The sequence below is a fragment of the Oryctolagus cuniculus genome, chromosome 7 (genome assembly GCF_964237555.1).
Source record: "Oryctolagus cuniculus chromosome 7, mOryCun1.1, whole genome shotgun sequence".
NCBI classification, from domain to species: Eukaryota; Metazoa; Chordata; class Mammalia; order Lagomorpha; family Leporidae; genus Oryctolagus; species Oryctolagus cuniculus.
The window spans coordinates 118454912-118482419 of NC_091438.1; the positions used below are offsets into that span (position 1 = coordinate 118454912).

At 55.4% G+C, this 27508-nt stretch overlaps 3 protein-coding genes across 19 annotated transcripts in view; 1 reads left to right on the forward strand and 2 right to left on the reverse strand.

Moving 5' to 3' along the window:
- MROH7 (maestro heat like repeat family member 7) overlaps positions 1-3503 on the reverse strand; it is a 50286-nt gene extending 46783 nt beyond the window's left edge. For 6 of the 8 annotated variants that reach the window (XM_051856440.2, XM_051856441.2, XM_051856439.2 and 3 more), the window contains exon 1: positions 3345-3503. The gene's annotated coding sequence lies outside the window, so the exon portion shown is untranslated. Of the gene's footprint in view, positions 1-1765; positions 1886-3234; positions 3279-3344 lie in introns of those variants that run through there. The other 2 variants (XM_051856438.2, XM_051856437.2) reach the window with 2 other exon arrangements.
- On the forward strand, positions 3218-27312 carry FAM151A (family with sequence similarity 151 member A). 2 transcript variants are annotated; one of them, XM_051856450.2, is made up of 9 exons: positions 3218-3329; positions 16257-16372; positions 17348-17494; positions 22033-22185; positions 23153-23312; positions 24636-24860; positions 25186-25325; positions 25989-26132; positions 26536-27312. In XM_051856450.2, exons 2-9 carry the CDS (start codon positions 16333-16335, stop codon positions 27195-27197), a joined length of 1671 nt encoding a protein of 556 aa, XP_051712410.2. In that variant the 5' UTR covers positions 3218-3329; positions 16257-16332; the 3' UTR covers positions 27198-27312. The 2 variants fall into 2 exon arrangements, with proteins under 2 accessions (XP_051712410.2, XP_002715652.4); XM_002715606.5 differs by lacking the exon at positions 3218-3329 and having other exon boundaries at positions 16127-16372.
- ACOT11 (acyl-CoA thioesterase 11) overlaps positions 23955-27508 on the reverse strand; it is a 51978-nt gene continuing 48424 nt past the window's right edge. For all 9 annotated transcript variants that reach the window (XM_051856447.2, XM_070078452.1, XM_008265212.4 and 6 more), the window contains exon 16: positions 23955-27498. In XM_051856447.2, coding sequence (XP_051712407.2) covers positions 27343-27498 — 156 coding nt within the window. In that variant the 3' untranslated portion in view covers positions 23955-27342. The remainder of the gene's footprint in view (positions 27499-27508) is intronic.

The following is a 27508-nucleotide window of genomic DNA, read 5'->3' on the forward strand; positions in this document are numbered from 1 at the left end:
TACCTGAGCCAGGCTCCACCCCCATCCTAATGGGATTGGCTGCTCCTGCTTCCCTGCCCGCCCTCAGGCAAAGTTTTAAAAGGGCCTGTTCCTGAACACGTGCTCTCTCATCCTTCTCTCCCGCTCTATCTCTGCTCTGCTCCCTGCTCTCTCTTGCCCCTTCTCTCTTGGCCCTTTTCTCCTGCTCTCTCTCGGTTCCTCTCTCTAGCCTCCTCCTCTTGGCTCTTGGCTCTGCTCTCCTCTCTCCTCTGCTCTCTTCTCTCCTTGCTAGCTCCTCTCCTCTCTGTTTCTCTCTTATATTCTCTTTCTCCCTTTTTCCTTCACCGCCCCTTCACTCCGGTCTGTAGGTTGTTCCCCAATAAACCCTTCCCCTTACTCCGGTGTCCGGTGTGCTTTGTGACGGCTAACATTAAGATATAACAATACCCACAATGCCAGGATGCAGTAAAAAATCACCTATCATACCCAGAACTAGGCAAATCTCATCTTGAGAAAAGATAATCAACACTGACACAGATAATCAGATATTTGTGACCGGGATTTTCAAGCAGTCATTATGAAAATGCTTCAATAAGCAATCGCAAATCATCTTGAAACAAGGAGGGAAAAAAACAGAAAATTTCAACAGAGAAATGAGTTATTTTTAAAACAGACATTAATTGACATTAAGTTATTTAAAAGACAATAACAAATTTTTGGTTTCATTGAAGGATAGTTGATATACCAAGAAATTGTTCATATTTAATGTATACATATTAGTGAGTTTAGACATATGCATACATGCACAGTACTATCATCACAATAACCATAGCACTCCCCAAAATGTCCTTGTGTTCTTTTGTGTTGTTCACGTGTCTGTGTGTTTTTGTGTTAAGAATACTTGGCACGGGGCCAGCACTGTGGTATAGCTTGTAAAGCCACCGCCTGCAGTGCTGGCATCCGATATGGGTGCTGGTTCGTGTCCCAGCTGCTCCACTTCCAATCCAGCTCTCTGCTATGGCCTGGGGAAGCAGAAGAAGATGGCCCAAGTCTTGGGCCCCTGCCCCCACATGGGAGACCAGAAGGCTGCTCCTGGCTCCTGGCTTCAGATCAGCACAGCTCCAGCTGTTGCAGCCATCTGGGGAGTGAGCCAGCAAATGGAAGACCTCTCTCTCTCTCTCTCTCTGCTTCTCTGTAACTCTGCCTTTCAAATAAATAAATCTTTAAAAAAAAAAAAAAAAAAAAGAACACTTGGCACACGGTCTAGGCTCTAGACGTACTTCAAAGTGCACAGTATCATCTTGTTAACCACAGGCACCATGTCATATAGGTCTCTACAGCTTACTCATCTTGCATAGCTGAAACATGATAGCCACTGAAAAACACTTCATCCCTCATCCCTCATCCTAATAACTGACTTAAAAAAACAAACCTGATGGATGGGCTCAATAGTGGAGATGACAGAGGATAGAATCCATAAAATTTACTGAATGTAAGCAACAAAAAGAAAATGGAAAACAACCCAGAAGCTCAGGGATCTGTGGAACAATGGGAAAGTATTTAAATCCTTATTATCAGAGTTCCACCAGGAGAAGAGAAAGAGTGATGAAAAACATTCAAACAAGTACTGGCTGAAAACTTCCTAAAGTTAGTCAAAGATGCAACATGTAGACTCGGGAAAATGAGCAAACCCCCAAAACGAGGCAAACCTAAAGAAACCCACGCTGAAACATTTCACAATAAACTGCTTACAACTAGAGACACTGGAAAACAAGCAAACAGGTACCTCTCCGAAACAGCCAGAGAGCATTACCCAGCAGGGAGCGCCCTATTTGAATGACAGCCGATTTCTTATCAGAAACCTTGGAGGTCAGAAGGGTGCCTGGGGAGGGAGGAGCTGTAAAGGTCTTCGCAGGGGAAGGAGGAAGTCACGGGGTCTGGCCGTGATGTCCCCCTCTTACAACCCTCTGTGACATCTCTCAGGTTCTCAGGCTTAGAGGTGCGGGTGCTGCTTATATTTCCCCAACAGTAGACTTCCAGGCCCCACACTCAGAGACCTCACGTCCTGTCTCTTTGATCAGCCCTCTCCCTATCCGCCCTCTCCCAAAGGATAACCACAGAGCTGGTGGCCAGGCCACCGATGGCGGCTTGCTGATCTGCAGTCTGATATCTGGGCTTCTCTGGCCTGGGCTCTGAGCCTAGAAGCCTAGCGCCTGCCATCTCCCCAGCCACATCCACTTCCTTCCCTGCCCTTCACCCCACAATGAGACCACTCTGAACTTCTCCCAGCACCTCAAGGGCATCGGCAGCCCTACTGCCTGGGGACCTTGGCAGCTCCTCTCCCCTCTCCTTTCAGCACTGGTTTAGCTGTGACCTCCTCCAGGAAGTCTTCCTGGGACCTCCAAATGTGGGTGAGGCCCCCTCCTCTTGCAATCCCTTTGTGTCAGAGGATCACTCTGTTTTACTTACAGGTCTCCACTCCAAAAAACCAGTGTGGTGAGTGTCTGGCTATGTTGCTAGTGCTATTTTCCAAGAGTATAGCACAACACCTGGCATATAAGGGAGGTTCAAAAAACATCCACGGGGTGAGGCAATGAATGAGTGAAAATTCTTCAAGACAGATATCATCATCCTCCTCCACTGGTGGGTTAATTCCAACTGTGTAAGGGTCTAAAGTCTCTTGAATTTTGCAGAGTCCCTGGCAAATGGCAGTGATGGGATTCAAACCCAGATCCTCTAAACCCACAGCTTCCCACATAAGACCACAGAGATTCACAAATCTCTCCATGGAACAGTGCCTCTTGGTCCTCATCCTTCATACATCATTCCCTCTGCCCCTCCCAGACCCCTACCCTAGAGGAAACGTTCGCTGGAAACAAGACAGCTCTCCTGGTGCCCAGCCTCGGTGCCACCTCCAGGGCTGGGCAGTCAGCCAGGCCTGGCTCCCACACCTGCTCTGTCTCTCAGCAGCAGCCCTGTGGGCCCGGCAGGTGGCCTCACCATTCTGAGCATCCGTCTCCACATTTCAGATGGGACGATGTTCACCCGTGACGGTGACAGCCGCGTGGGGCCCAAAGCAGCCTCCACAGGGCACCCTCCCTACCTCCCCTTCCTCCCTCTGGGTGAAGGAGGGGGGACTTGAGAGGAAGACAGAGTCTGGTTTCCCGTTTCTCTGCCTTCTCACTGCCTCCCTGCACACCCTCCTCCCTCTCGGCTCCCCCCCCAGCCCCCGCCCACCACACCCTAGGGCCTTGCCAGCGGGAACTCTTCTCTGTGAGCCTTGAGCTGCCCTTGTAAAGGTCACCGCGGGTTACCTCCACCTGGGAAGAGAATTCAGCTCTAAGCCAAAGGTATGAAGTTCTAACCTTGGGGTTACAGCCAGAGGGGGGAGAGACTTCCACACGGAGGGGTGGGGTCCAGGTGGTAATAGGCTGTGTTGGCTGCCCCCACCCCTGGGACTTGCTGAGAGCCACCTCTCAGCTTACCTAGGTCCCCGCACCCGGGCTGGTGGGGTGCTCTTTATGAAGTCACCATGAGCCCCAAGTCCCAGCCAATGAGGCCCCTCCTGCTCCTGCCCGCCAGGGCAGGTGTCCTGGAGAAGGAGGCTCTGTCTCTAGACCCTGCCAACCGCCTGGAAAGGAGATGCAGGTGGAGTTCTTTGCCTGGCCTTCCAGGCTTCCCCCTCAGAAGCTCTCGGACCTCAAAGCTCTGTTTATCCCAAGGTGACAGAGGCTTGGGGATCAGGCAGTCCGTGGAGGAAACGGAGACCCACAGAGGGAACCTGCTGTCCCAAGGCCGCGAGCCCAGAGGACTATCTGTGTGCCCAAGTCCTCGGCCTTCCGTCTGCTCCGCCTTGCCTGCTTATCCAGGCGCAGATAAGAGTCGGGAGCAGGCTAAGGATGGGGCCGGAGGGTGGGGTAAGCTCCACTCCACGATAAGACAACCAGGACTCTGCAGCTGTCGTTCTCCAGAGCCCGATCTAAGTTGATTACGAGTGCCAGGGCCTGGATGGGGCCGCTTCACTGGGCGCCATTTACAAACGAGAGTGGGGCTGTGCAGGAAGCTGCGCCCCCACTTACCCAGGTCAGTGAGTGGGTCTGGACAGTCTAAGTCCTCAGCCCTGGCGCTGGTTGGCACTTGGCGGGGACCTTGCGTGAGCAGGACACGGCTGACGGCCACTCTCCTGCAGTCCTTCCTGTCCGTCTGACCTCTCCCGTGCCCCTCTGCTGTCCACACCTGGTCCCAGAAACTCAGTTCCCTCCGACTGCATCAAGGGCCTTGTGCATCAACAGCTCCTCCCCACTGGCTTCTTCCCTGTGCTCCACAAACCCGGCCAAGTTCTCCGTCTCTCGGCACAAACCCTGACCTTGAACCTGCTCTTTCTCCACAAGCCTCTCCCTAGGACCCAGTCTGACTCCTCCCTCTCCTTCCCGGGCCTTCTGCAGGTAATCAACCACCAAGCTTCCGATTTCACCTCAAATCTGCCCTGTCCTTCCAGTCCCGCCCTCTCAGCCCCAACTCGAGTCCTCCTCGTTGGAGCTCAGATTCTGGCCAGTCCGCCAAGTAATGCCCACAGGGAGGGACTGTTCTCTCCTGGCCACCTGCATCCCGCGCATTGTGCCCCATCGCCTCGCTGTCTGCCCGCTGCCTTCTGGGTCCCATCCGAGCTCCGTGGTCTGGCATCAGGGCCCCTTCCCACTCTGCCCCTGCCCACCTAGCGGCTTGGCACTGCGCCCTTTTCGAGTTTTTGACTTGTACTGAAGTATCATACGCATTCAGAAAGATGCATGCATCATGCCAAGTTGGGTGAATTTTCACCTGGTGGGCGCACCCATAGCTAGAAAGAGGCATTACCAGGACCCTTCCTTGGCCCTCTCGCAGTCTCACAATCCCCCCAAGGGCAACCCCTTGCTGACTTCAAACACCATAGTTTAGAGTTGCATGTTTTTGTTCTGAATGCAAATGAATTCTACAGCAGTTCAGTCTGACTTCCTGGGCTCAGTGCTGTGTCTGTGCAAAGTCACATCTGCTTACACCGCGTAGCTGTCCCTGCTTCCAACTGTTGGCTCCCCCTGGTCTCTTCCAGCTTTTGCGTTTTATCCAGAAGCGACTTGGCCATTACCAGACACACAATCTCTTCTTTCCCACTTTTATTTTTTCTCAGTCCCCGCTTTGTTTTGGATTACTGCATTCTCACTCCTTCTCCTTTCCGTCTTGGAAGTCACGTAGTCTGTGTCTGTTTTTGAGGGCTTCTGTAATCATTTTAATATTCATATAAGTATTTTAGATAGCAAAGTCTAAAATTAATGAATAGTGAAATCCTCTTGTGTAAAATAAGCAAATTAGTAACACAAGCACCTGACAAGACTATTTCCAGTTGGCCAGCTCCCAACTCTAGGTCATTGTTTTTCCTTATTTTAGTCCTCTTCTACACTATAAACACCACCAATTAGATACTATTATGATTTTTTGCAATCAATGTTTGTTTCCATTTAACATTATCTCACCAATATCTTGACTGACGATTTTAAAAATCAATTCTTAGTCCTTCCAACTGGGATCAATTTCCTTCTGCCTAAAGTGTCACATTTATAATGTCCTCAATAAGAATCTTACTAAGGAGCCAGTGCTGTGGTGTAGTAGGTAAAACTGCCACCTGTGATGCCAGCATCCTCTATGGGCACCAATTTGAATTTCAGCTGCTCTACTTCTGATCCAGCTCCCTGCTAATAGCCTAGGAGAGCAGCAACAGATGGCCCAAGTGCTTAGACCCCTCTCACTTGGGAGACCTGGATAAAGCTACTGGCTCCGGGCTTCGGTCTGGCCCAACCCCAACCACTGCAACCATTTTGGGAATGAACCAGCAGATGGAAGATCTCTGTGTGTCTATCCCTCTATCTGTAACTCTGCCTTTCAAATAAATAAAATAAATCTTTTTTTTTTAAACAAAAGAATCTACTAATGGTAAGCTCTTTTAGTTTTGTTTGCCAAAAAGCAAAATTCTTTGCTTCATCCTCATTCTTGCAAATATTTTCATTACATGCAGGATTCTAGAATGCTGCTGTTTTATGAGTACTTTAGGATATCAAAGTTAATATCCCACTGTCTGCTGAGAAGCCAGTCTGCCACATTTTAGTAATCAATCTATTCTCCCTGACAGCTTCCAACTAGTGTTCTGCAATTTTCTTTAAGATTTATTTTTCTTTATTTGAAAGGCAGAGATACAGAGAGAGGAGGGGGAGAGAGAGAGAGAGAGAGAGAGAGAGAGAGAGAGAGAGATTGAGAGAAAGAGAGATTGAGATCTTCCATCCTCGTTGGCAGGAGCTGGGCCTATCTGAAGCCAGGAACCAAGAGTTTCTTCCTGGTTTCCCATGTGGGTGCAGGGGCCCAAGCAGTTAGGGTGCTGCTTTCCCAGGTGCATTAGCAGGGAGCTGGATTGGAAGTAGAGCAGCCAGGACTCAAACCAGTGCCCATGTGGGATGCCGGTACTGTAGGCAGAGAGTTAACCTTCTACACCACAGTGCCAGCCTCAATGTATTCTGCAATTTTACTGTGCCATATATAAGCATGGATTTCTTTTTATTTTTCCTACTTCAGATTCACTGTGATTCCTAAATTTGGGGATTGGTATTGGTCAATCATTTTTAACATTTATTTCATAAATATTGAAAAATATTTTTTTTGACAGATAGAGTTAGACAGTGAGAGAGAGAGACAGAGAGAAAGGTCTTCCTTCCGTTGGTTAACCCCCAAAATGGCTGCTAAGGCCAGAGCTGCACCGATCCGAAGCCAGGAGCCAGGTACCTCCTCCCGGTCTCCCACGCAGGTGCATGGCCCAAGCACCTGGGCCATCCTCCATTGCTTTCCCGGGCCATAGCAGAGAGCTGGACTGGAAGAGGAGCAACCAGGACTAGAACCTGGAGCCCATATGGGATGCCAGCGCTGCAGGCGGAGGATTAGTCAAGTGAGCCACTGTGCAGGCCTTGTTTTTTTGTTTTTTTTTTTTTTATTTTTTTTTATTTTTTTTTTTTTCCTTGTTTTTGTTTTTAAAGATTTCTCGGGGCCAGCACCATGGTGCAGTAGGTTAATCCTCTGCCTGTGGCACCAGCATCCCATATGAATACCGGTTCTAGTCCCAGCTGCTCCACTTCCAATCCAGCTCTCTGCTGTGGCCTGGGAAGGCAGTAGAGGATGGCCCAAGTCCTTGGTCCCCTCCACCCACGTGGGAGACCAGGAAAAAGCACCTGGCTCCTGGCTTCAGATCGGGCACAGCTCTGGCCATTGCAGCCAACTGGGGAGTGAACCAACGGAAGGAAGACCTCTCTATCTCTCCCTCTTTCTGTAAAGCTACCTCTCAAATAAATAAAAGTCAGAATTAAAGAGAGGAAGAGACAGAGAGAGCTCTTCCATCCACTGGTTCACTCCCTAAACTGCCACAAGTCAGGGCTGGATCAGGCTGAAGCCAAAAGCTAGGAGCTTCATCTGGGTCTCCCAAGCGAGTGCAGAGGCCCAGACACTTGAGCTGTATTCTGTTGCTTTCCCAGGCACATCAGCAGGGAGCTGGATGGAAGTGGAGCAGCTGGGACTTGAACTGGCGTCCACATGGGATGCCAGTGCTGCAGCCGGCAGCTCAAACTGCTATTCCACAGCGCTGGCCCAGAAAATATTTGCTTTGCCGTCCTTTTCTGCTCTTCTGCAGCTCTGATGAGATACGTGTTAGTCCCTCCCTCTAGTCCTGTCCTCTTTGTCTCTTAACCTCTCATTTTCCACCATTTTGCTTCTCTATGCTAATTTCTAGACATCATTTTCTGTTCTTATCTAATTCTCTAATCACCCGTGTCTAATGCTAAACCCCATCATTGTGTTTTTAATTTTATTTTTCATCTCTAGAAGTTCTTTTCAGCTCCATCTCAAATCTGCTTGATAATTTGCTATAGTCTACTGTTGTTCCTTATATTTTCAAGCTTGTAAGTTTTTTCACTAGATATATTACCCTAATCATTTGGATTAAGTCAGAGAGAGGGAGAAACAGAGAGAGAGAGATCTCCCACACACTCACAACAGCCAGGGTTAGGCCAAATCAAAGGCAGGAACAAGGAACACCATACAGGTCTCTTGTGTGTGTAACAGGAACCCAATCCTTGGGCCAGCATCTGCTGTCCCCCAGGTGCATTAGCTGGGAGCTGGATTGGAAGTAGAGCAGCTGGGACTCAAACTGGCGCTGATAGGGATGCTGACGCTGCAGGCGGAGGCTTAGCCTACTACCCACAGCGCGGGCCCCTATCCATTAGTAATCACTAAAAGAATTTTTAAAATCCCACCAATCATCTATACCAAAATTGGTCGGTAGGTTTACTTCTCTTTAACTGTCCGCAGGGCAGCACCTCCTGTGTGACAGTGTGTCCTGTAAGAATCTCTACTTTGAAATGGGTCCAGGCTCCACTCTCTTGCCAAGCTATCCTGAATAGCCATCAGCCGGAGGCCAGGGACCAGGGCTCAGGTCCGTGCCACTCCTCAGGACAGAAGTCAGGCTTGGCTGTGGCCTACCTCTCAGGGCTCCTGCTTCCATTTGTGGGTCTTTACTATATATACGAGCTGGGATGCACTTGAAAAGAACATTTTTATTTCACCCTGCATTGTTGTGTTGGGAGGTCTGCCCATTGCTTCAAGTTCACTGCCCTGCAGGCCTTGGTCCCCAGTTCCATTGCCTGTCATTTTCTCCTGCCTGATTTCCATTTCCAGAATACAGAAACACTTGGGTGATGTATCTGCCCCTGTGCTTTTTCTGTTTATGAGGTTCCTTCCATCTAGGATGCCCTTCCCTTCCGTTCTTCCGACACCACCTGGTAAACTCTCACTCATCCATCAAAACCCAGCAGTATCCTCTCCAGGAAGCCCTCCGTGATCCCATCCCCCACAGCTGCACTAGCACTTCCTCTGCTGCTCTTGCAGCATTTATGGCAGGGGACTACCAATCTCTGGGTCCCTGCCTATTTCCCCATGACACTGCGAACGTTCTAACAGGGATCACTTTGTAGTCATCCTTGCACACCTGGCGTTAAGGCAGCCAGGTAGATATTAGCCCATGAGTGCAAAAGGGGCTGAAGACAAGTTCTAAAGGAAACAAGTGTATGTGCGATGGATGGAAGAAGCGAGTCCTGAACGCAGGCCCCAGCCTCTGGTCTGTCTCCCCCAGCCCAGGGTCTCCTTGCCGGTCCTTTATCCAGAGGAATTCACGGACTTGCAGGAGGGCCAGAGCTGGGCAAGGTGCTGATCACTGGACCGAAGGAGCCGCTTGCTTCTCCGTAGATAAGACGGCCGGTCTTGTCGGGAGAGGTTTGCTTAGGGGTGATTGATGCACAAAGTTATTGATCTTGCGCTATAACCCTGTGAGCTGGATTTCGGCCCCCTCCCTGCAGGCAGCTCAGGCGAAGCCCATCTGCCCTTCCCCAAGGGAACTGCTGAGGCATTGTGGGAGAGAGCCCATGCCCAGAGAGCCCCCCACCCAGGACTACCCCAGAGCAGGTGTGGCAGGAGGAGAAACCAGGACCCATCCTCAGGTGCCGAAACAGCCTGGGCTCTCCATCCCTTACTGAGATGCTGGCCTGGTCCCTCCACTTTTCCCAATAAAGTTCTTTGTTAATCAGCTTCTTCGTTAATCTGCTCCTTCGCTGGCCTCATACTCCCAGGCTGAGTCCATCTGCTCCCGGCAAACCCTGCATCTCCTCCCGCCTCCCTGCTTCCATCAGGATTTCTGGAATTTCAGCGTTGGGCTGCAAGCCCCCAGCACGGCCTCTTGACCTCGCTCTCCCCCTCCCCCTCCCCTTCCTCTGCCTCCCGTAAGCTGCTTCCCAGGTAGTAAAGCTTCTTACCTGCACTGCACAGGTGCCCCCTTGGCGTCTTCCCTGCCCCCAGCTAATTCCAGTTGCCTCCTGATTTTCTAGCAAGAACCACTTCACCCGGCCCCTTCCCTGATCCAGCCCAGCGCAGTCCCACAATGCTGTTCACTTCTCTAAAACCTGTCAGGAACAGGTGTTTGGCCTGGCGGCTAAGCCACCACTTGGGATGCCTGCATCGCCTGCTGCAAAATGCCTGGGTTCGAGTCTCAGCTCTGCTCCCAGCTCCAGCCTCCTGCACCCTGAGAGGCAGCAGGTGATGGTTCAAGTCCTTATGCTCCTGACACTCATGTGGGACACCTGAATTGAGTTCTGAGCGCCTGGCTTCAGCCTGGCCCCGCTGCAGATGTTGTAGGCATTTGGGGAAGGAAGCAGCAGATAGGAGCTGGCTTGGTGGCTCACTCTCTCAAATAAATGAAAGTGAAAAAGTAAAAACCTGCCTGTCACCAGCTGACTCTTCCAAGCTTGGAACCAACCCCACTCTCCACGCTTACCTCCCACATGTGTCCACCCAGGCCTCTTGCTTGACACGTGGGCCTTGTCCCCCATCTCTGTGCAGGTGCCCCAGCATTTTGTCCTCCCGCCAGTGGCCTGGAGTGGCTCTGTTCCTTCCTAGCCTCTCTGGGGTCAACCCCACCCAGCATGGGCAGGGCAGCCCCAGGTTGGCTCCAACCCTTTGCAATGAAATTAGGCGGCAGATCCCAAGAGCCTCACACGTACACTGGCCCTTTGACCCTGTCACTCTGTTTCTGGGGAGCTCACCTAAGGGTGTGATCGGGAGAGGGGCCAGAGGCGCTCAGTGGAGCGTTCGTGTGATCCTGAGTGTGCACAAGCCAGGTGTCCAACATGGTAGGCAGAGGTTTAACAAACTGCCAAGACAGCCATGGTGGGAGTCATGGCACGTCCACTAAAAAGAGAACTTCCACCCTGCAGGGGACTCCTGGGAGGAAAGCCGGAGCCCAGCTCACAGTTTCTGAGTTGTGAGCACCTGTGCAGTAATGACTCCTCCTTACCCAGCAGCTCCTATGCGCCAGGTGCCGTCCTGAGACATCTTCGTGGCTTAATTTATTTGAGCCGCTAGACAACCCTACAAGGGTATAAAGGAGGAAACTGAGGCACAGGAAGATGAAATGCATGGCCCAACTCAGCTGGGGAATATCAGGAACCCAGGCATCCCAGGGCCTGCACACTCGAGCCGTGCTGCCCTCCCCGCACAGCACAGCCTTAACCACTCAGAAAGGGGAACAGAAGCCAAGCTCACTGGGGTGGGCAGAACACCGGTGCCCAAAGATGTCTATATCCCGGTCCTGTGAGCCTTGGCTGTGTGACTATACACGGCAAGGGAATTGTGACATTTGCCCCTTTAGGATGAGACCCCCCAGGAGTATAGGGGGGCTCAGCATAACCATAAGCCATCTTTAAGTGGAAGCAAGAGGCAGAAGAGAGCCAGAGAGATGGCCTTGTGAATGGCGCTGGGCACAGCCTGCCTGGCTTTCAGATATAGGACTGAAGGGTGGGCACTTATGGTTAAGACACCTGTTGGGAAGCCCTTGTCCCATAGGAGAGCCCCTGGGCTCAAGTCTCAGCTGTGCTGTGTCCTCCCACTTCCAGCTACCTGCTAGTGCACACCGGCAGGCAGCAGGGATGGCTCAAGAAGTTGGGTCCCTGCCACCCACGTAGATCTGGATGGATTTCCTGGCTCCCAGACATTTGGAGTGTGAACCATCAGGTGGGCACTCTGTCTCCACATCTCTCTCCCTCTCAAAGTAAAAAATAATAATAATAAATAAAAAATGCAGGGGTTACAAATATAGGAATGAGAGGTGGGTGTTTAGCACAGAGGCTAAGACCTCGCTTGGATGCCCATATTCCACATCGGAGTGCACGGGCCCGAGTCCTGGTTCTGCTTCCAACACCAGCTTCCTCCTAACGCACACGCTGAGAGACAGCAGGTGAAGTGCTTGGTTCCCCGCCACTCATGTGGGGGACCCAGAGTGAACCGGTCGATGGAAGATCTCTCTGTCTCTGCCTTTCAAATAAGAAATACATAAATTATTATTAGTATTAGTAGTAGCAGTAGTAGTAGTATAGGAATGGGACCCCAAGCCAGAGAGTGCAGGCAAACCCTAAAGACTGGAAAAGGCAGGGAAACAGAATATTCCCAGGGCCTCCTGCAGGCACTCAGCCCTGCTGGCAACTCAGTCATAGCCCAGTGACGCCTACTGCAGACTGTGAGCTCCAAAAGTGTACGATAACAAATCTGTGCCGTCTGCACCACTAGGTTTGGGATAATCCGTTAGAGCAACAAGAGGGAATTAATACATCCACCAAAAAAAGCACAACCAAGCAAAAAGACCAACAATAAGCGTGCACAACAAAATGAAGACAAGTGGCACGGGCATGTGCTTCCATCCCATGTTGGAGAGCCAGCTGGAGCCCTGGCTACCAACCTTCTGATCCAGCTCCCTGCTCATGCGCCTGGGAAGCAGCAGAGGATGCGCCCCTGCTCCCACGTGGGAGATCCAGGTGGAGTTCCTGGATCCTAACTTTGACCTGGCCCAGCCCTGACTGTTGCAGCCATCTGGGGAGTGAACCAGCAGATGGAAGACTGAACCAGTGGAAAGATCTCCTCTCCTCTCCTCTCCTCTCCTCTCCTCTCCTCTCCTCTCCTCTCCTCTCCTCTTTCTCATTCAAATCTTTTTATTTTTTAACGATTTATTTATTTATTTATTTGAAAGGCAGAGTTACAGAGAGGCAGAGAGAGAGGGAGGTCTTCCATCTGCTGGTTCACTCCCCAAATGGCCACAAGGGCTAGAGCTGTGCTGATCCAAAGCCAGGAGCCAGGAGTTTCTTCCAGGTCTCCCACATGGGTGCAGGGGCCCAAGGACTTGGGCCACCCTCCACTGCTTTCCCAGGCCATAGCAGAGAGCTGGATCAGAAATGGAGCAGCCAGGACTCGAACTGGCGCCCACATAGGATGTTAGCACTGCAGGTGGCGGCTTCACCTGCTATACCATAGTGCCGGCCCCTCAAACAAATCTTTTTAAAACATAAAAAGAAGTGGCAACTGGTTAATGGGATTTTTTGTTTATTAAAAAATTTTCCAGTACCATTTTTGTACCTCTTTTAGTTATGTTTTAGTTTTGGTGTTTTTGTTTTATTTTGTTTTGCTTTTTGCTGCCACAAACCACACCAAACACTGGAGTTAGAGGAAAGGCTGTCAGGTGAAGGAAGCCCAATGGGCAGGGGGGAGAGGGCGAGAGAGTAAGAGAGAGAGAGAGAGAAAGAGAGAGAGCATGTCCATCCTTTACAAGAAGAAAATCTAAGCTTTTATTTTCCCTGGAGGAGATCCTGCCCATCTTTCTTCATTTTTTTTTTTATATTTTATGTATTTATTTATTTTATTTATTTGAAAGGCAGAAGACAGAGATCTCCTATCTGCTGGATCACTCTGCAAATGCCCACAGCAGTCAGGGCTGGGCCAAGCCAAACCCAGGAGCCAGGAACTCCATCCAAGTCTCCCTGTGGGTGGCAAGGACCCAAGTACTTGAGACATCGCTTGTGGCCTCTCAGGGTAACAGTAGCAGGAAGCTGGAATCGGAGTGTAGTCAGGACTGAACTCAGCCCACTGATGTGGGACGCAGGCGTCCCAACCGGCAGCTTAACCACTGTCCGTGCTTCAAGGTGCAGATAAAACAGCACCTCCAGCAGGAAGCTGCCAGGGCTCTGCTCCCATGGCCCTAGTGTTGCAGATGGATTCCAAAAGCCTGAAGGAGCAGGGTCTATGTCAGACTCTCCCCAGGGACCAGCAGGCCCCAAAGTGTACGTGTGAAAGACCATGAACTGGGCTGGGGAACCATCAGCCCTGTTCCCCACTGAAGGAACGCAGGCTGCATTGCATCCCCCCTCCCCACAATGGGCTTCTCCAAGATCAGCAGAGGGCAGGCAGACGGGGAACACAGCCTCTCGGGGCCAGGTGGGCGGGCCTCCTGCGGCACCACCACTTCGAGACACTTCACATCAGAGCTGTTGGGAGCTCCTTTGTTTTGTTGTTGTTTGCTTGTTTGTTTGTTTTTAAGATTTACTTTATTTATTTGAAAGGCAGAGTTACAAAGAGGCAGAGGCAGAGAGAGATCTTCCATCCTCTGGTTCACTCCCCAAAAGGCCGCAACAGCCTGAGCTGTGCCGATCCAAAGCCAGGAGCCAGGAGCTTCTTCCAGTCCCCGACGTGGGTGCAGGGGTCCAAGCACTTGGGCCATCTTCTACTGCTTTCCCAGGCCATTAGCAGAGAGCTGGATCAGAAGTGGAGCAGCCAGGACTTGAACCGGCACCCATATGGGATGCCAGCGCTGCAGGTGGCGGCTTTACCCACTACACCACAACGCTGGCCCTGCTCCTTTGGTTTTGTCTCCTCTCTAGCATGTTATGGAATGGGGATGGGGTGTACCAAAGTAACCTGGGTAACAAAGCTGAGACCGAGCTTCCACAGGCCTTTGGGGCTTTGGTGCCATGGTGGGAGGAGTCGTGTGGTTTCTGGGATGCAGGCGTGGGCTGTGCTAAATTAGCAGGACGACCCGGCAGGGAGGGGCAGCCAGGCCTTCCAGCTCCCAGAATCCCCTTCCCAAAGCAATGCTGAACACGAGCTCTCCCTCTCACCCGACAGGGCATGGCCCCCATCTCCTGTAGCCCACGGCCAAGCTCTTTGATCAGCCCAACCCAGATCTGCTCAGCATCCCAGCCGCTTCTCCTGCCCCCCACCCCCTGACCTGCCTGGCATCAGGCTGTCTGGGTCTCACACCTCGCCACCATTCCATGCTCGCCAAGTCAGCCCAGGCCAGGCCTCTCCCAAAAGCCCCTGGCCACCCCGGGAGGCTGGGTTCTCCTCGGCGCTGCTGATGCCCTTGTCTCCGTGGTCCCGTGAGCCCCACCATGCCCACGGTCATTCTGCAGGCCTCACGGCCTTACTGGCAAGAAGCCCCCACCCAGGGCATCGGCTGGGCCCCCCACAGCTCCTGGGTTCTCCTCTCCAAAGAAACACTAGCTGGGGGATCCCTAGAGCCCCGTGCAGAGAGTGGCAGAGGCGGGGAGCGCAGGGGCTTAGCTGTTTCTGGCCCAGCAGAGAGACCTCAGAGCATGGAATCCTTGCAGGCAGGGCTGCCTTCCTTCCAGAAACCAGAGGCAGAGGAAGCCCTGACTCCAAGATACAGCCTTAGAGGGAGACGGCAGAGCTCGGGGGCCCAGAGCCACGGGCCCCGCTCCCACAGGGGCCTCCCTCGCACCCAGCCCCACGGCAGCCGGATCCTTTCTGGGAAAGGGGCATGGTACTGCCTTCTTGGTCAGAAATGATCCAACCCCCTCCCCTGTGGCTGTCCTGACCCCCTACCCCCCACTGACTCCTCCCCCTTTCTGTAGCCAGCCGCCCCCTGGGCAGCTCTTCAGGGAAAACCATCGCTGCCAGGACCCCACGTGGCCTGGATCTCTCTGACCTGACCACTCCTGCACCCCGTTTCCCTCCAGCTGCCCCCGCCCCGGGCGGCATTCCAGTCTCTCTCTCACACATGCACACACACACACGCATGCACACTCACTCTCACACTCACACTCAGTCCCCAGGCGCCCTGCTGGCTTTCCATGCGGACTTCCAGGAGCTGAGGTACCTGCGCACATTACACACAACACTGGCCTCACTCATACCCGAGGGTCCCTGGAGCCTCGCGCTTGGTTCCCCTCCCAGAGCCCCCTCTGCCTGCACGTGTGACTCAGCCCCCAGCCGTGGACTCCCTGACCCAGGCGCTGTTCCAGGAGTATCCGTTCCAATCTCAGGCAGATAGTCTATCAGCCACATCCCTCAGGCAGATCTAATCTGTCCTTGTCACTAACCCTTGCCTGGCCCGGGATTACAGGGGCAGGGCAGAAAGGCCTGGAGGCAGATGAGAAAAGGCGGCAGAGATCACCCAGCCGGCTGCCCCCTTTCCCACGGGGCAGGGGTGGGGGAGGGGGTAAGTGGCCCAGAGAAGGGCAGATGCTTGCTCCAGGCCTCCAGGAAAGCAGGTAGAGCCAGGCTAGATCTCTGGTCTCCCAGCTCCCGGGGAGGGCAGGCAGGCAACAGGCAGGCGAGGGCTCAGTCCGACACCTCCGCCTCCTTCTAGGGCGCTCAAAGGTCATTCTGGGGGGTGGCCAGATTTTCTGCTTGACCTGTTAAGATCCTGGGAGGCGGGGGAGGGCAGGGGGGAGGAGGAGCTTCAGGAGGAGGGGATTTAGGAGAAGGGGCATTCGGGTTGCGGGCGCTGCATCCCCCACCCCATCCCAGCTGCAGCCAGCCACAGGGGCTCTGGGCTGCGAGGAGCTGAGACCGTCCTGAGAGGGCATCATGGCTTGCAGGAAGCAGTGCTCGGACAGCTCGACCAAGTGGGCGCTCGTCGGCGGCGGCAGCGTGGCTCTGGTGTTGACCATCGGGATGGCCCTGGGCTTGACGCTGTCACGCGGCACCCAGCCAGGTAAGACCCGCCCCTGTGCCATCCTCACTGGCTCCCCCTTCCTCCGTTCCTCACCCCCACTGAGGCTCTGGCGCCACTGACAGCTCCGACTGGCTCTCCTGTCCCCCCACAAGGCCCTGCTTGCCTCCTCTGTCCCCAGTCACACCAGGCTTCACCCCAGCACACGACCACGCTGGCTGTGTCTCTTCCGGTCAGCTGCTGCCATCTCCAAAGCTCAGCCTGCAGCCCAGACCTCCTCCCGGTGCCGTCTTGGGGATCGTGGGGACTCTTCAACCTCGGCAGGCTGTGCTGAACCCGCCCCCTTCTCCCACACCTGCTCCTCCCTGCACCTTCTCTGGGTGAACCTGGGAAGCTGCACTCTCACGGGAACCTGGGAGTCACCTCCACTCCTCCCTCTGCCTCGTGTTCTTCAGTCCCGAGCCTCCTCCCCATGGCTCTGCCCTCTGAGGCCCATGTCCCCTCTGGGGCCCCGCGTGGCTGTTCCCCACCCCCCCCACCCCCACACACAGTCCCTCTGCCACCAGCCCACTCTCTCTGCAGCCAGCAAGAGCTCTCGCAACACGAATCCCACTCGCTGCCCCAGCACATGCTGCCCAGTTCCTGTGCTGGTGTTCACGGCCATTTACAACCTGGTCCCAGCCCTCCTTCCAGTCCTGCCTACCTACCCCATTTCTCTCTGTTCCATCTCTACCCGACAGTGGCCGTGCCTTCGGGCAGACCACCATAGCTTATGCTGTTCCCGGTCTGAGGCGCTCTGTTCCCTCTTCTCTGTCGGATGCACCCCCATCCTTCAAGGTCCCCTTAAATGTCCCTTCTCTGAAGTGCCCCAGGGGTCCACGCAGTCCCCTGTCTCGCAGCACTGGGCCTGGGTCTCGCTGTCTCTCTTGCCAGATCAGGTATTGGACACACGGCGGGAGCCCAGGGTGTCGTGGGCAGGGGCAAGGACTCCCTCGAACGGCTTGTCCTTCCTTGCAGGCTGTGAGCACGATGAGGCCTGCCGCCCTGACGCGGACATGCTGGACTACCTGCTAAGCCTGGGCCAGATCAGCCGCAAGGACGGCCTGCTGGTCACCTGGTACCACGCGGCCAACAGCCAGGAAGAGATGGGAGCTGCCCTGAAAAGTGAGTGCAGCCGTGGGGACTGGGGACTGGGGCAGGCTGGGGCTGGGGCGGTGACAGGGAAGAAGGGAGCGCAAGGCCAGGGTGAGACCCTAGGGTCACAGTAGCAGTGTGATGGCCACTGCCCAGAACCCCCATCCTCTGTGGGAGGAAATGGGGGCTCAGGGGCTACACAATGGCCTCAAGGTTGGACCAATATCGGATGCCAAAGTCAGCTCCGTGCCTGCCCTTTCTGGGCCAATCGGGACCAACATCCCTGATAACGCAGCCTTTGTCCCCCAAAGCCTAAGAAAGCCGGGATATTAACCCGAGGCCCAGCCTCTGGAGCAGTTCCTGTTAAGTCCTCTGGGTGCAACTCAGAGGCAGCAGGCAGGCAGGGCTCGCCGCGTGGGACACGCGTGTTCCATGCAGGTTCTCCTGGGGCATCCTGTAGCCTGTTACAGAAGGAACATGGGTCGGAGAAGTTAGGTGGATGGCTCGAGTCGCCATGCTCTGAAAGTGGGCGAGCCAGCTCAGGGCCCTGGGCCCCCTGCGCCCTGCAGGGAGCTGCCCTCCCTCCTAGACTGGTGGGATGCTCCACACCAGAGTGCTGGGAGACCCTGATGCAGCAGCTATGAAAGCTGCAGGGTTTGCAGGGAAGGCCTGCAACTTGAGGGAGCTTCCGAGTCAGGGATCCTGGAGGAGGCCCAAGAATCTGCATTTCTAGTAAGTGCCCAGGGGATGCTGATGCAGCTGGCCCCGGAACCCACAGTGTAAACCATTGCTCAGTCAAGAAGAGGAAGCCAGAATCCAGCATGGGGGAGGGTCTTCTTGTCCAAGGTGATGCAGGATGCCCAAACAGAGCACATCCTGGGGACCAGTCCTGCATGCTTGCTGAATGAATGGGTGGCTAGGGAGGGCTTCCTGGAGGAAGCAGGCTTGGGAGTCAGCAAGGGAGGAGCCATTGAGTGTGCAGCCGCTTCGGGATTTCCTCCATTTGGGAGGCTGAATGTTGGCCCTTGATGATCAGGAGGACAGAGCCCTCTCCCCTGCAAGGGAAAGCAGGCAGGCGAGGAGGACTCTTATCTGGGAGAAAGTGCTGGAGAGAGTGCAAGGACCAGCCACACCCAGCTCAGCCCGGGGTAGTGGGGGAGCAAGCAGAGCTCCATTGAGCTCAACCCAGCAGTGGCCAACAGCAGTGACCATGGAGAGCACCAGTGGCTTAGCTCCAGGGGTCCAGAGGACCAAGGCCCAGTTTTCTCCCCGAGGGTTCTGCCAGGTCCCAGGGGCAGGCCTCTGGGAAGAGTGTTGTGCTGGACTGAGGTGGGGACCCTGAGGGGGGTGATGGCAGAGTTCAGCTGACAGAGCCAGCGTGGAAGAGGAGGGGCCCGGCACAGGCCTGGGAGGCAGCAGGGAGACTGGGGAGCAGTGGCTTCCCCAGGCTGCAGTTCGAGCTCCCCCACACAGAACATGGACTGGCAGGGACCCTGTTGTCTGTCATCCGAACCAGAGCACCTCCGATGGTGACAGAGGTCATTAGCAGCCATTACGCTGTGACAGCAGAAATACCCCAGATTGTCCAGGTCACTCCCTGTTGACAATCATTAACACCTGCTCAAGAAGAAACAGAGGCCGGAGGGCCACGTGTGAGGGCTGGGGCGGGAGGCCGCAGCGCGGGCTCCAGGGCTCCTCGCTCAGCCTCCGTGCTCCCCTGCCTCTCTCCCCGGGGATGGAGCGCAAGGGCCTCAGGGCCTGCACAGCCGCTTCCCACTGGACATCAGCATTCCTTCCCTCCCACCTGGGCCCCAGGGCCAGGGCTCCCACTGCAGCCATAGGAGCCCCACCCTGTCACTGGCTCTAGTTCCTTCTCCACTGCCCCACCCCAGCAAGTCAGCCCCTGGAGTCAGCTGTTTATGTGTTAGAAAGGCAGAGATAGAGAGAAAGGGAACTTCTATGCGCTGGTTCACTCCTCAGATGGCTGCAGCCAGGCTGGGCCAGGCCAAAGCCAGGAGCTTCATTCAAGTCTCCCACGTTGGGGCAGGAGCCCAAGCACTTGGACCATCTTCTGCTGCTTTCCCAGGCAAATTAGCAGAGAGCTGGATGGGAAGTGGAGCATCCAGGACAAGAACTTGTGCCCACATAGGATGCCGGCCCTGCAGGCTGCGGCTTTACCTGCTGTGCCACAGCGCCCACCCTGCAAGGAACAGCTTTAAAGTCAACAGCAGAGGCTTCTCCTGGAAGAAGCTGGGTCCGGGTGGCAGAGCCACTCTCAAATGCAGCTTCCGTCTGTCCTCCTGGAGCTTTGGCTGGGCCCCTGCTCTATGTCAAGCACAGGAGGAATTTTCTGGAAAGAGTAAGGCACGACTCTGTCCATAGAGCTCACAGTGTGGGGAGGCAGCAGCTTTGGAAGGTCACTGGGACCCAGAAACCTGATGCCCCCTGCTCCCCCAACATACCCTCTCCTCCCCCAGACCAGAACTGATCCAATCTCTTTAAAATATATATATTTAAATTTATTATATATATATATATATATTTGAAAGGCAGAGTTAATAAACAAAGGGAGAGACAGAGAGGTCTTCCATCCACTGGTTCACTCCCTAAATGGCCACAATGGCCAGAGTTGTGTCATTCCAAAACCAGGACCCAGGAGCTTCTTCCAGGTCTCCCGTGTGGGTGCAGGGGCCCAAGCACTTGGGCCATCTTCTACTGCTTTCTCAGGCCACAGCAGAGAGCTGGATGGGAAGTGGAGCAACTGGGATTTGAACCAGCGCCCATATGGGATGCCAGCCCTGCAGGCAGCAAATTTACCCTCTGTGCCTGCACACCGGCAATCGTTTTTTAAGCACCTGAAAGGCCTGGTTCCATCGGGGCCCCGGGAGAGTCCAGGGAGGATCTTTTCAGACTGGAACCTGCTCTCCCAGAGCTTGTGCTGGGCAAGCACCCAAAGGAGATGCTGGGGCGCCCCCTGGAGGAAGTGCTGTTTCAGCCCACACTGAAGGAGGAGCAGGAGGCGGCCTGGCGAGGCTGAGGGAAGAGGGCTGCAAGGCAACAGCCACGGGGAGGGGCCTGGAGACTTAGAGCGCGGCTCCTCCACGTGTGGTCCAGGGACGGGAAGTGCCGGCATTGGAGGCAGAATCTCAGTCCCCGCCCCACACCTCCCCGTCAGACCGGGTTCCAAGGGCTCCTGGGATCCACGCACTCATTAACCCAGGGATGCTGGAGTGGCTGGAACCCAGGGAGCGCGGGACAGAGGGACCCGAGATGAGACTGGAGAACCTGGCAGGGCCAGACCGCGCATGAGGAGCTGGGAGTCCGACTCTCAGGGCAGGGGCGGGTTTTCAGAGTCGTGCTGTTTGGAACAGGAAGTGGCATGATGGGCACACGATTAGGGCATTCCTCTAGTGGCTCTGTGGAGAAGGGACAGTGCTAGAGGGAACAGCCAGGAGGCTGCAGCAAACCCAGAGAAAGGCTCCTGCTGACGCCGCCTGGCTGATGCTCATTCTGAGCCAAATCTCCCTCTCCCTCCCTCCGCCCGGGACACTGCCCCAGCCCCAGCGCCCCTTGCCTGGTGCCCCGGACCCCCTCCTGTGGCAGATCTGAGATCCCTTCTGGCCTGAACTTCTGAGGGCAAGCATCAGATGACACATCCACCTGGTGGGGCCAACTACATGACATTAAAAGATTTTTAAAAAAAATGCTTGCTGTTGGTGATGATGCATTGAGCTGGGCGACTCTACTTACTTCAGGCAGGAGCACGAATCAACAATTTTCTGGAAAGTAATTTTATACTTGGACTTTAAAAATAATCCTGTGTTGCCCTGACTCATTCCACAAGGAAGAACCAGAAATAATCAGAAAATCAAGATAAAATATGCATCATTATTTATTACCAGCAGAAGACTAAAATTATTAAAATGTCTCAGGATAGGGAATGGTGCACTAACCACATTGTGTGTGCACCCTTGACCAGAGCATTTGAGGCTATTTTTTAAGTGAGTTGTATAAAAAATGTCACAAAGTTGAAGAAAAATGTTAAAAATTGCAAATACAATGGGTTCTCAACTGTGCAAAATCTGTGAATAGATGAAAATACATCAAAACATGAACTATAACAGAAATGTGAGTGAAGGGGCTGGCATTGTGGTCCAGGAGGTTAAGCCACATCACATCAGAGTGCCGGTTTGAGTCCTTCCAATCCAGCTTCCTGCTAATGTGCCTGAGAAAGCAGCAGGTTAATAGCCCAAGTACTTGGGTCCCTACCACCCACATGGGAGAACTAGATGGAGTTCCTGGCTCCTCCAGGCTTCAACCTGTCCCTGGTTTGGCTGTTGTGGGCATTTCGGGAGTGAACCAGTGAATAGAAGCGCGCTCTCTCTCGCTCTCGCTCTGTGTGTGTGTGTGTGTGTGTGTGTGTGTGTGTTTGAAAAGAAATGTGAGTGAATATCCCCCCTCTCCCAGCTTCTCTGTATTTTTCAAATGTTTCATAACATGTGAACTTTTATGACATGGAAGACTGTTTAAAAAGAAAAGGATCTTGGCAAGTTTTGCCTCTCCCACAGGCGACGCCATGGTCTTGGAGGCTGATGTTACTGTGGAAGGACTCAACACAGCCAACGAGACAGGAGTCCCGGTCATGGCCCACCCCCCGGCCATCTACAGCGACAACACCCTGCAGCAGTGGCTGGAAGCTGTGCTGGCCTCTTCCCAGAAGGGTAAGAGCCCCTGGGGCTGCCTCCCCAGCACCCCCCCGGCCTCTGGCCCTCGGGCAGGGATCCTACCCCTGGGAGGCAGTCCAGGCTCCAGCACCAACATTGTGGATGGCCAGGCTCCAGGAGGGACTGTGATGTGGGAGACATGAGTGCATGGGGGAGGCAGGGATGTGGAAGTGCCGAGTAATCTACAGTGTGTGACAACTGTTCCAGTGTGCCCTCCTGAGTCTGCAGAACTGGATACAACAGGTTCAAAGTCAAACTCCATCCTCCACCTGCCTGTGCCTTTGCCAGGTGGTCAGATCCCAGGCGTCATCTGTATACTCCCCCTCCCTCCTCAGTCAGTGCATCAGTGCACCTGCTGACCCTAACCCCTGAGCTACCCTCATGCCGTGCCAGCCGCAGTCTCTTCCAGACCTGCAAGCCAGGCGCCTCTCATCTTCCCCGGTCACCACCGCAACCACACAAGCCTCCGGGGATTCCTTCCCAGAGGCCCGGGCTCCCAGGCCCCTCCCCTGCTCCCACCTTCCGCGGCTCTGTTGTCCTCAGGACCAGCTCAGTCACCAGCCGCCTCTGACTTCCCAGCCTCCTATAGGACGGCTCTTCACTCTCAGCGGGGCCTTCCTCTGCCTCCATCGCTCCCTCTTCTCACATGCCCCTTCGTGGAGGCCGAGTGGCACTGCCCACAGACGGGTGGCGCAGGACCCTCTGAGGCTGCCCTGGCCTGGAAATTACAGCTGGATCCCTGCTTCCCCCAGCCCCAGGTCCCGAGCCCTTAGCTCACCTGCTGGGGCCCTGCAGGGGAAGGGAAGTCAGGGTTCCAGGGGCAGGCTCCTCTCTGGTTGGCGCTGCCTGCTCACGCCTTCCCCCGGCCCCCACCAACCATGCCCCTACCTGCTCTCTGTGCCCATGGAGCCCCATCTTCCCCAGTCCCTTGCCAGCTCCCCAAGCCTTGTCCCCTTCCCCACAGGCATCAAACTGGACTTCAAAAGCATCAAGGCTGTGGGCCCCTCCCTGGACCTCCTGCGGCAGCTGACGGAGGAGGGCAGAGTCCGGAGGCCCGTGTGGATCAATGCTGACATCCTAAGGGGCCCCAACGTGCCCCTGCCCATCGAAGTCAATGCCAGCCAGTGAGTGTCCGCCAGTCTGCCCAGCTGTGCAGCCCTCCCTGTCATCGTCTAGACAGGAAAGGGACCTTAGGGCTTTCCAGCCTCAGCGCATGCTCTCACCCCTGAGCCCAAGCTCTTCGCCCGGCTACAGATGCCTCTCCCGCCTTTCCTGATGAACTTTTGCCGACCACTTCCTCCTGGAAACTTCCCGACATCCCACCCTGCCGAGGTGCCTCCTCTGGTCCCTTGGCCCCCACACTTCTTCCGGCAGCCCCGATTTTCTCGGCTGTCACTGTAGGTTTGTGGGTTTGTCAACCCCGCTTCACTGCGGACTCCTGGAGGGCCAAGTCCTCTTTGTAGCCCCAGGCATGAGCACAAGACCTGAGCTGCTGGAAAACCCCAAAACACGGTCTCCTCCCCAACACCGCCACTAAGAGCCCTGTCGCACGCGGCAGCACGGTGCTCTACAGGTGCAAAGAAAGGAGACAGCATATCTGATCTGGTCCCTACAGAGCACTGCCAGGCAGTGATGTATTTTTCTGCCCACTTTGCGATGAGAAAGCTGGAGACGGAGGCTAGTCTGCTGAATGCTTAGTGTGTCCCAGGCACAGTCTTAAGCACTGTCCATGCACGATGCCGTTTAACTCACAGTGACAATGAGGCTGGTGCCCATATTTCATTTTATTTATTGAGACAGGAACTGTCTTACAGAAGCTAAATGACCTAAGTGTGGTCAATGGCAGAGCAAAGACTGAAATCCAGGCTCCTTACCGTGCACGCCTCCCTCCACCCATCTGTCCACCAGCCGGCCAACGACCCGCCCATCACCCAGCGCTGTGCTGCTTCTCCAACCGAGATGCAATTGGAAAGCGGCAGTGGGAGCCATGTGGTCAGTGGTCAGTGGTCAGTGGCCAGAGCCAGATGCGCTGCCTTCTCGGGGGATTTGGTTTTAATAGGGGGCATCCTTTTAACATCAGAGCAAAATTCAAATAAAACTGTGGAGGAAGAGGTGGCTGAGATGCCCACACTCAGTCTCCCGCCCTGCTCTGGGGGCACAGAGGCTGTCTTTGAGAACCACAGAGACTGAGTGGCCTGCCCCAGGCACAGAGTTAGGAGCTGAACGCGGCCCTCTCTGGCTCCCAAGCCCTCCAATTTTGGGGGATCTTGAACGGCCACTTCTGCACTCTAGGACTCTGCTTCTGTCCTCATGTCATAGCTTCAACAGCCCCGCCCCTTCCTGGCACTGAGACAAGACCCCAAGAGGAGGAAAGGGACCAGTGTGGCTCTAAAAGACCAGCATCTCTCTCTCTCTCTCTCTCTCTCTCTCTCTCTCTCTCTCTGCAGGTTCCTGGCCCTGGTCCAGGAGAAGTATCCCGAGGCCACCCTGTCTCCAGGCTGGACCACCCTCTACCTGCCCCTCTTCCCCAACAGCACGTACACCCGTGCCATGGTGGAGGAGATGCAGGGGCTGGTGGGAGCACTGCCACAGAGGGTCACCTTCCCCGTGCGGGCTGTCATGCTGCGGGCTGCCTGGCCCAACTTCAGCTGGCTGCTGGGGCAGTCGGACAGGTAAAAACGCCCAGGATCCCGGCTCGGCCCTGCTGGCTCCACACCCACGCCCAGGCACTGATGCGCCCAGACCAGATCGCCTTGTCCAACCCCACTGGTGCTCACTCTTTCTGCTTGTATGCCTCTGGTGATGGGCTGCTCACTACCTCTCAAAATTATTCATTCTGAGATACAATTTGTCTCCCCATAGCTTCCTCCCCAAGACAGCCAGCCGTGCCCCTGGGGCTGCATAGATTGTGCCTGCAGCCTTTGCCCCCGGACAGCCTCTAGGGATTCAGGGGTCCCCTAAACACCCCCACGACAGCTCCCCGCTCTCCTGGCCCAGGTACAGCCTGACGCTGTGGCAGGGGGCTTCAGACCCCTTGTCAGTGGACGACCTCCTCTACGTCTGGGACAACTGTGCCGCCCACCAAGTCTACTACGACCTCTTCGAGCCTGTGCTGTCGCAGTTCAAGCAGCTGGCCTGTAGGGAGCGGGCCCGGGAAGGGTAGGGGTGGTGTGGGCCGTGCTCTGCACAAGGCAGCCTCAGCGGGCACTGGGGAAAATCCCGGGTGGGACAAGGGGATTGAATCCCCCTAGCAGAGCTGTGTGCCAGACCCTGGCATGGCCTACTGTCTACGCTTACCCCTGACATGAAGCAGGGGCTCCCGTTCATAGACAGGGACAGGGGAGGCACTGCTACAGTCACAGCTCAGACAGAACCCGGCCAATTCCGAAGGCCACACGCTGCTCCTCGTAGCTCGGCTCCCCTGTGTGTCACCAAGGCACTTCAGAGCACAGCCCTTTTCTGTCCCTCTCAGTCAATGACCCGGATGCTACTGCCCAAAGCCCCTAGAGGGCCTGCAGCGAAGCCACCTCCAGGGGACCCATCAGACTGAGGGGATCACCTGTGGGAGGGGAAGGATGCCAGCTCCGGGGCCAGATACCTGTGGGCCTGTCCAGATCCAGTCGCAGCAACGTTCCTGGGTATAGGACCCGGGGAAAATCATCTCTCCCAGCCCACCATGCGGGCAATGGCAGCTGTCTGGCAGGACGTGGCAAGCCTTAGCCAGCACGGCTAGCGCCGCGGCATACAGAAGGTACTCTGTGAATGGCAGCCACTTCATCTTGGCATTTTGGGGCCCACAGTGAATGATACACGGAAGCGAATGTACTACTCGGGAGGCAGCCTGATCCCTGTCCTCCAGTCGGCCGGGGGCGACGGCCTGGGCGTGGAGTGGCTCCTTCCAGACATCCAGGGCCACGGAAGATCGGCAACAGTCACCCTCCCAGGTAAGGCCTGCTGCCAGGCTGGTGGGATGCCTGGGGCTGTTACCATGGCAACAGGGATCCGTTGAAGTTGCATACTGGATGCTAGGTGCATGGGGGGGTGGAAGGAGGGAGCAGTGTCAAGAGCACGGGGTCCTGGCCATGAGGCCTGCGGCCCCCTTGAGTCTGCAGCTGCATCGCACTGTGGGAGAGGCAGTCACAGGCTGCAGGCCCATTTACTCCAGAGCTAGCCGTTTACCACGTCGGTCTGACAAGCACCAAGCACATCACCAGGAGCCCAGTACCAGGCCAACAGAGCCCAAAGAGGCAGGGCACCGGCTCCTCCTCTTTGGCTGCCCCCAAAGCCCCCCAAGGGGACTCTGATCCCCACTGGAATCTGAAGTGGAGATGCTGTCGCCTCTTCCAGACAGAGAAGGCATGATCCTGCTGAACGTCGGCCTCCAGGAAACTGCAGCCGGCGACCCCGTGCCCATCGTCCATGCCCCGGGCGACCCCGTGCCCATCGTCCATGCCCCGGGCGGCCCTGCCCTCACGCTGGAGTCGTGCCTGCTGCAGCTGGCCACACGCCCCGGGCGCTGGGGAGTCCACGTGCACATCACGGAGCCCACAGCCCTCCGGCCATCCCTGGCCATCCTGGCACACCTCTCTTCCCTTGGCCACCTGCGTCGGCCTGTGTGGTTTGGGGCCACGATCTCCCACGGCAGCTTTGTGGTCCCTGGCCACGTGGCTGGCACAGAGTTGCTTGCCGCCGTGGCTGAGGTTTTTCCCCACGTGACTGTGGCTCCGGGCTGGCCTGAGGAGGTACTGGGCAGTGGCTACGGGGAGCAGCTGCTCACAGATATGCTGGAGCTGTGCCAGGGGCTCTGGCAACCTGTGTCCTTCCAGGTGCAGGCCGGGCCCCTGGGCCAGAGTGCGGCTGGAGCCGTGGCCAGGCTGCTGGCGGCCTCCCCCAGGGCCACTGTCACGGTGTACCAGAGTGCTGCCGGGGGCAACGACGCAGCCGTGCGGGCAGGACTGCTGGCAGCCAGGGCCGAGGACAGGACCCGCGTCTACTATAGGCGGTTCTAGGAGCACCGCCCGGACTCGCTGGCGGCTGCTGGCACAAACTCATCACCCAGGGTGCTGGGCCTGCGGGCCCCTGGGGCAAGAGACAGGGAGCAATAAATGTCACTGCCTTCCTCCACACGCTGTCCGTGAGTCCTCGCGGCTGGGCCTAGAGGGTCTGGAGGCTGGGGGCCAGGTCACTGCGGTTGTCCACCAGGAACTGCTCACAGGCCTTAAAGGTGGCGGAGAACTCGGATGAGAGGCCCGTCACGTTGGTGGTCACATAGTTGAGAAAGCCGGGGGTGGCCTGGTTGTAGTAGGACACCTGTGGGGAA